The sequence below is a fragment of the Pelecanus crispus genome, chromosome 2 (assembly GCF_030463565.1).
Source record: "Pelecanus crispus isolate bPelCri1 chromosome 2, bPelCri1.pri, whole genome shotgun sequence".
NCBI lineage: Eukaryota > Metazoa > Chordata > Aves > Pelecaniformes > Pelecanidae > Pelecanus > Pelecanus crispus.
Window position 1 is genome coordinate 148,453,602 of NC_134644.1, and position 7,783 is coordinate 148,461,384.

At 33.8% G+C, this 7,783-nt stretch overlaps 1 protein-coding gene across 1 annotated transcript in view; it reads left to right on the forward strand.

Annotated features, from left to right (window-relative positions):
• The window catches only part of TMEM67 (transmembrane protein 67), a 30,043-nt gene extending 22,537 nt beyond the window's left edge, over positions 1-7,506 (forward strand). Inside the window, exons 21-28 of the mRNA XM_075705354.1 lie at positions 535-675; positions 1,157-1,237; positions 2,383-2,499; positions 3,536-3,652; positions 3,735-3,839; positions 4,202-4,304; positions 6,831-6,973; positions 7,426-7,506. Of these exons, the coding sequence (XP_075561469.1) occupies positions 535-675; positions 1,157-1,237; positions 2,383-2,499; positions 3,536-3,652; positions 3,735-3,839; positions 4,202-4,304; positions 6,831-6,973; positions 7,426-7,506 (888 nt within the window). The remainder of the gene's footprint in view (positions 1-534; positions 676-1,156; positions 1,238-2,382; positions 2,500-3,535; positions 3,653-3,734; positions 3,840-4,201; positions 4,305-6,830; positions 6,974-7,425) is intronic.
• Positions 7,507-7,783: the final 277 nt, after the last annotated feature.

Here is a 7,783-nt window from a genome sequence, read left to right on the forward strand (position 1 = left end):
AGTGTTTCAAGACAGTGTTTCTCTCATCTTTTTTATTTGGGAACTTTTTCTAGATTGTTTGTTTAAAATAGATTCAGCCATAAATACAGTGGAGGGAAATACATATTTTGTTCAATAAAAAGAAAAAAACCAGTTTCTTAGAGTTGCAAAACAGATAAAAAATTTGTTTTAACACTGGAATATATAGGACCCAAAAGCTAAATTAGGCAGAAATAATATCCCTATGCAGTCTAACAGTAGAATCTTTTGGAGTTTTTCAGTAAAAATCAATGTTGACTTCTTGTGAGATTTGAGTGTGTATATTTTTGAACTTATGTATCAACACATATACGTACCGTTTATGTTTTTAATTATGTTTCTCAGTAATAACACTGGGTCGCACAATTGGGCTCTATCATAGTGAACATGCTACTATTCCCAGGTCCATTTTTCCTAATTTTTTCTTCTTACTTCCTGTTGTGATGGAAACAACAGGGTCATGATTAATACAATTAATTGCCTCATGTTGTTATATTAACCTTCTGATCTCTTCAGGTGGTGGGATTTTCAAACCTGGCTTTAATGGATTCTTCTTCCAGCCTTACAAGAAGCAGTGAGAGTTACATAGCTCCTTGGAGCCGCATTTTAAGATTTGGTGTGTCTGCTGCACTCTGGCTAGCCATTGCCTTCTTACAGGTATGTGAAACACATGATATACTGAATTATCATTTCCAGGCTGGCTCTTGGAAGCTAGGAGATATCACTAGGCCATCCATACTACGTATCATAGCATTGGATATATTCTTAACTGTTTTGCTTGATCGAGACTTTTAGCTGCTTTAGCATGGTACACCTTTGGAACTCAAAATTAATCTTCTGAGCTACGAGTCATCTTACTTTGTAGCCAGAATTTTAATCCTCTCAAAGATGTGAATTTATACAACTACTTTATTTTGTTTTAAACAACTTTGAAGCATCTCCAAGTTCAAAATGAAAAGCAGCTTATTGCTACAATTTACTTCTTAGAGGAAGCGTGTCAATCCCATTTCATAGCATCCAATGCAATGGTGGCCACTACAGAAGTCTGTAATTTGTAGGTGTTAAACTGTGAAGTTAATTGCTTAACGAAGTCAAATCTGATGAACTAATAAAAGAAAATTTGGTTGATTTATTTCAGGTTATATTTTTTTCTGTGTTTTATGAAAGATTTGTTGAAGATAAGATAAGCCAATTTGTTGATTTGTGTTGCATGAGCAATGTAAGTATTTCTTTGTCTCATTTGTACGGTGGCATTTTTAACAGAATAATATCTACAATAGTTTTAAGAATATTAAATAATATTTATTCATTTAATTTAATCAGAGATTACTAGCTAACAGCCAAAGTTAGTGTTTCTTTCAGCTCACTTTGTTGGTGCAATCTACAAGAAGATTGCAGTTAAACTTTAATTGGAAAAACATTCTGGAATCACAGGTATCAATATGTTCTTCTAGACGTGTGATTTTTAGGGTTTTTTTGAAGTTAAATTGGTTACATATGCTCATACAGAATTGAAAAGTAACAAATTATGACAGAAATTAGGTGTGGAACCATTTGCTGCCGTTCTTTCTATTGGTTTGCATTTTAGTACTTTTGTCTTACAGACACAGCTGTCTTAGTTTTATTTAACATGTTTATGTTCAGTTTCTGTTCCTATCTTGTGGTTGTCCCTCAACCACTGAACTGTTGTCCCTCCTGGACAGTTATCACCTTTTTCATGCATTTTCACTTACATCTGAACTACTTCCCTTTCTCTAGTTTAAATACAAGTCTTGAAGCTTTGTACTGCAGGAATTCCTTTTTAACCAAAGAAGAGTGCAGTCAGGACAGGTTGGATTAGCTCATTGGGCGAGAACTTCTTAAAAACATAGAGATTAACCCCTTTTATAAACCTTTCCAACCTTGGTTATGCCTCTTCTGTGAAAAACCCATGTAGTGCAAGGGGGTTGTAGAGAGAGTTAGTTTTGGGGTTTTATGTGATATATAAGCATTGTATCATACTGAATGAAGTAATATTAAATACAGTCTCCTAGGAGCTCAACTGGAATGATGCATATGTATTATCTATCATAGAAATAACTTTTGAATCAAAATAAAAACTAATAACTTTGCTTTAATTTTTTAGCTCTGCGGAATTAAGTAGTGATCCTTGCTGTTGATGAACTGAACTTGAAGCTGGTGTTAAACATAGATAAAACTAATCAGTAAAAGAGTTATTAAATATTTTTCTGCCATATTTATTTTGGTACCTGCCTACTTTGTATGTGTAGAAGGGCTGGTCTTATCTCTTCTGTGAATTCAAAAGCTCAAAAATAAAATTATAATGTTTAATTAAAGTATTCTTCTCTTCCCCCATCTCTTTAGATTTCAGTGTTTCTCTTGTCACACAGCTGCTTTGGTTATTATATCCACGGTCGCTCTGTGCATGGACATGCAGATACCAATATGGAAGAAATGAATATGAACCTAAAAAGAGAAGCAGTAAGTAAAAGTAATAAAGTTTACACCTGCTCTAAATATTTACTTTATTAAAAAAACCCCACACCTTTGCATTATGGATCTGCACCTGTGCATTACATTGCACCAAGTTACGATACTTAAAAGATACCAGCTGTTGGTAAGCTCATGGCCACATTCAAAAAGATGCATACCAAGAAGCTTTCATAAAGAGACAAATCTGAAAAACTCTAATAAAGAGACGTCTACTCTTCCAATAAATTATTTTATTCCATCTCTTGTCCTTTGGTGATATAACCTATTCTTTACAGAAATGAATTTGAATAAGTATTTTCTGGTAGTTTGTCGTATGTTGTATCTTTGCTGCAAGATCAGGCAAATGTAAAATGTCTAATACAAGACTGGAGCACTTTACACTAAATCTTGTATCTTTCATCTTTGTAGGGACAAGTAGGAAGAAAGTACCTTAGAGAAAGGATATTGCTATTTCAATAATAAATGGACAGAAAAAACCATAACCATCTGAAAATTTAATCTCAAACATTGAAATGTAGAGGAATCTTTTTAATAATATTTTTTACTTGTTTGTTCCTATAATTTTTTCCTAATTGCTTATTTTATTATAGTTTTGGAAAAAGCAGGTTTTTCCCTATGGAGATGTCGAATTTTCTATTTTCGTGGTGTTTTTGAGATTTATTAAATGTGACCTGAAAAACAAACGGAAAACGTCAGGAATCCAAAGCACAAAAAAAGCAGAACAAGTATAGAATAAATGATAAACATAAAAGAAAGGGCTTCAAAATCAGTGTCAAAAGATGTGTTAGAAGGTAATGAACTGAACACAGGTTAAAAGAGGAGTATGTATTTGTGACAGCAGGGGGCAGGATTTCATGTCCTAAGAAAATCTTGCTATAGAAGAACCAAGAGTGCAGTGGATTCAAATATTTAGAGATATTAAGTACTATGTGTACATGAAAGAGAGTAAATTAAAAGCTTTTAACTTTTGGGGGTCTATGAATGACATTAATAATGTTAATTTACAATTGCTTTAATTGTATAGGAAAATCTATGTAGTCAGAGAGGTTTATTACCGAACACAGATGGTCAGACATTTCAGATTTCCATTTCAAGAAAAATGCGACTGCACTATGACAGGATTCATGAAACCCTAACAAGAGTAAGTGAGATATTTGTATTCTGTAAATGTTATTTAAAATATGTAAATTTTCTGCTGAAGTCATGGTCATGTTATATTTCAGAAACGTGGTCCTGCTAGGCTTTTGGACTCATCTGCAAATACTTTCGAACAAAGCACAAGGGCATACAACACCATGAACAAATTTCTCGGCTCTTTTATTGATCACGTATGTACATTAACATTACTATATTAAGGAAAGTATAATTATAGTAAATAGAGACTAAAAATTGTAAATCTGAAAGACTGTATTTTCTCTTTAAGCATATGTGCTTAAAGACTTGTTGTTAAAGACTTTATGGCAACTGGAATAGTGCTTCATTCAAAAAAAAAAAATTGGCATACTGTCCAACAGTGCAGCCTGCTCTTAAAAATGACAAATCCTTTTTTGTTATGTACTTATTTTTGTCTTGGAATAGACCAGTGCTTTTTTTCATTCATAAAGGTCTAAGTAGCTGTACTTCACTTTGTAACAAGTACTTTTTCTTTGAAATCATAAAACAAGAAGTATTGTTTTTCCTTTTCTTACAGGTTCATAAAGAAATGGATTATATTGTTAAAGATAAGTTGCTGCTTGAACGGATTCTTGGCATGGAGTTCATGGAACCAATAGAGAAAAGTATTTTTTACAATGGTAAAAAGATTTGTGACTTGGTATTTGTTCTATTATAAGTATGTAGGTTTCTGGGTAGATTTCTTTCCCAGGATTTACAGTCTAAACTGGACTTTACAGCAGGAGAGGTAATTAAATGACCACTTGTGAGGGAACTATTTAAGAGGTGTTCTTCAGGTTACAGAAATCCTATTTATAATTTGTCACTCAACTGCAATGTTTTTTCTTTTAGGCAACTGAAAGGATACTGTGTAGAGACGTGCATGTGTTTATCAAGTGCTCCTTTGACTTGCTATATAGATCCAATATCCACTTTGTAAATGCAAAAAAGACCCACAGTATTTAAAGAGCTCCATGCTATTTTTTTTTATATAGAACCTAATTTCTTGTGAAACAACTAAAGTACAGATATACAATTTCTTTAAAGAGGATATTGATCACAGTGAGGATGTTTTAGTGGAATACTTGATGTTAATACATCAGTCATCTTTGCAGGCTCCACTAATTAATTTGGGTTCTTGAATATTTTATTTTGAAGCTTTTTAAGCGTTGATGATACCTACAGCAAAAATGAGTATTCCAGCAGAAACAGGGACAACACCAGTTCTGACTCTGGTCCCTGGAGCTATTCAAATCAGTCAGACTTGGGTTCTCCAATGCATCATCCCGAATCCCAAGCCCATGCTAAACCTAGCCATAAGTATTTCCAAGTGACCAGTACATGTGTTAAAAATAGATTTAGTGAAAGTCCTTGACCATATCTCTAAAACCTTCAACCTAGGTTCCTAAAACTGAATCCCTGGAAGATTGATGCTGTGAAATGCCAAGGCTCTAAAAACCTTAGCCTATTCATAATTACTGCCAGGTGACCAACACCTGCATCACTGGAATCCTCATCCAGTGTTAGGTCCTCCACTTCCAAGGAGTCCTGGTCTCCTCCTATTAACACATGTGGTCTGGGGACTAGTATCCACACTGCAATGAAATATGAGCTGTGAGCTTAGGCCTGACACCAGTCTGGTTCCTCAGTCCCTGAGCTGTACTAAATCCATCAAAAATTATCTTTGAAATCCTTAGTTCAGATCCTGATTCTACCTCTAAGCATAAATATGGCCATCACCTGCGTGAAAACTAAACATTAACTAGTGATCCAAGGTGATGCAAGCCCTCATTTTGAGTCTCTCCAGCCTCACTGTTCAGAAATGCTAAACCTTATCAGAACCATAATCCAATCCATAGATATTACCAGACGACCACTACACATTCTAAATACATCGTTATTCTTGATACAATAGAAATCTGCAGATTACATCATTGAGCTGTGCAGAACTTTTCCTGCTCTATGACACCAGGGCTGCAAAAGCTGAAGCCTAACTTGAATCTCAAACCCTGCTATATAATCAGGAATGCAGCACATGCTTTCAAGCTCGCTATGGTTGTAGTCTGATATTTTTGCTCAGTCTAGATGTCTAAGCTACACCTAATCCATTAAAGGCTTGGGTTTTCCTCCCCTGTTGTGGTGAAGCACTATCTTTAGTAATAAATGTTGCCAGATAGCCAGTATCTGCCTTAAAACTATAACTAGGACTTTCTTCAGCCTCAGTCTGTGATTCCACACCTTGCAGTATCAGTCAATCCAAAAGCCTATTCTAAAGCCCAGGTCTACTCAGCCATAAATATTGTCAGGTATGCAATGTCTGAGTTAGAATTAAGTGTATAAGCGTGATGTGGTGTCTCCAAATTGTGCAGTATTCGACAAAGGTTTGGTCTTCTGACTGCCATTGTTTCAAAGTTCATGATCATAAGCGCTGATATATTGTTTGACGGTTTAAACTGCCATGGTTCCCAGAAGTTTAGATGCAAATCATGATTTCATGGCAGTAGGACATACAGAATTGGTAATGAAAATATGCTGTTTACAATAAAACTTGCCTTAGACATTTTTCTGAAAAAGTAGAAAGAGGGAAAATAATCTATTTTCTGTAGTTGTTTAAGTGTTTGAAAGTGGTGCTTTTTGATAAAATAATGTGGATAAGTGGTCTAGACTACTTTGGCTATGAAAAAGGTATTTTAAGCTTAAAAGACCCATTTTCTGGGAAACTGTTAACCAATGAACAAAGATAATGTTAAGCTCTGAACCTCCTTCTAAGTAAGGCTTTAAGTGTATGTTTTTATTATTTTGTTGAGTTGAGGCCAGAGTTAACACTTGCTAAAATTTTCAGTGACAAGGAAGTTACATCTGCTTCTTGTTCAAAGCAGCCTTTTTTAAACAATCTGATTGATATTTCAGGAGTGAATAAAGTTGCATTTGGCACATGGGTTTTTCCTATTGTGTTCTGTCAGTATTAAGTCATTTTGTAAGTGAAAAATATTATTTTGCTTAAATAGAATGACGTAACTAGCTCTTATGATGCCATAGAATGCCATAACTCGCTCTTGCTCTGACTTTCCTTTTTCTTATCAGCTTTCTCAGCATGCACTGATGAACTCCACAAGCTTGCACTTCACAGAAATAATAATTTTTCAAAATTTGTTTTCTTTCTGTAGATGAAGGACACTCTTTCAGTGATGTTCTCTACTATGGCAATGAGACAACACTGCTCATCTTTGATATCCTGTTTTTCTCCATTGTGGATCTGGCTTCCCAAAGTTTTGTTTTAGCTGCTATTCTAACATATTTGCAACAAGAGGTAAATTTTAATTTAAGAACAAAGTAATATTTAAAAAATGTGGGTTAGTATGGAAGTTTATATAGTTAACTAGATAATTAAAGCAGTAGGTTAGCAGTTTGTGGTGACAGAAGATTATAGAGAGCTTATAAAATGGTTCTTTGATTTTTTTTGTCAAATAGGCTTGTGAGAAATTAATTTTATTCACATGCCTGTCATGAATAAAGAGGCTGCAAATAACTTTCAATAGAAAACACAAATATCTGTTAAAATTAATCACATAATTCTATCATATTGCAGGGTGGAAAGATATTGGAAAATATTTCAAAAATGCTAAAGGCAGTTAAGCGCCTAATTCACTCATGTTATTTATGTCTTAAAGATAATATGAAGCTATTATTTTATGTTAGGTACTGAAATATACTGTTTTAAGTATTTCTTTGTTAACACATTTTTTTCTAAAATGTTCTTAGATATTTAGGTTTATTCGTAATACACTTGGGCAGAAGAATTTGGCATCTAAAACCTTGGTGGATGAAAGATTTCTCATTTAATTAAGAAGATGCAAAAATTTGTTGAGGAGTTAATCATGGAAATTATGACCACCATCAAAGCATCTCTGACCTACAGATTAATTGTAGTGCACTTTTCAATAATAGTAATGTAATGGTTTTGAAATTTATCATTTTTTACATTGTGTGCTGTTAAACTTTATTTTTGTGTATTTACAAATATTTTTTAATTTGTGAACACTAAGCCATAGGCCTCTAAAAGGAAAGGTACATGAAAATAAGACAGAAGTAAACTTACTGTTGTTATTATTAGAATAAG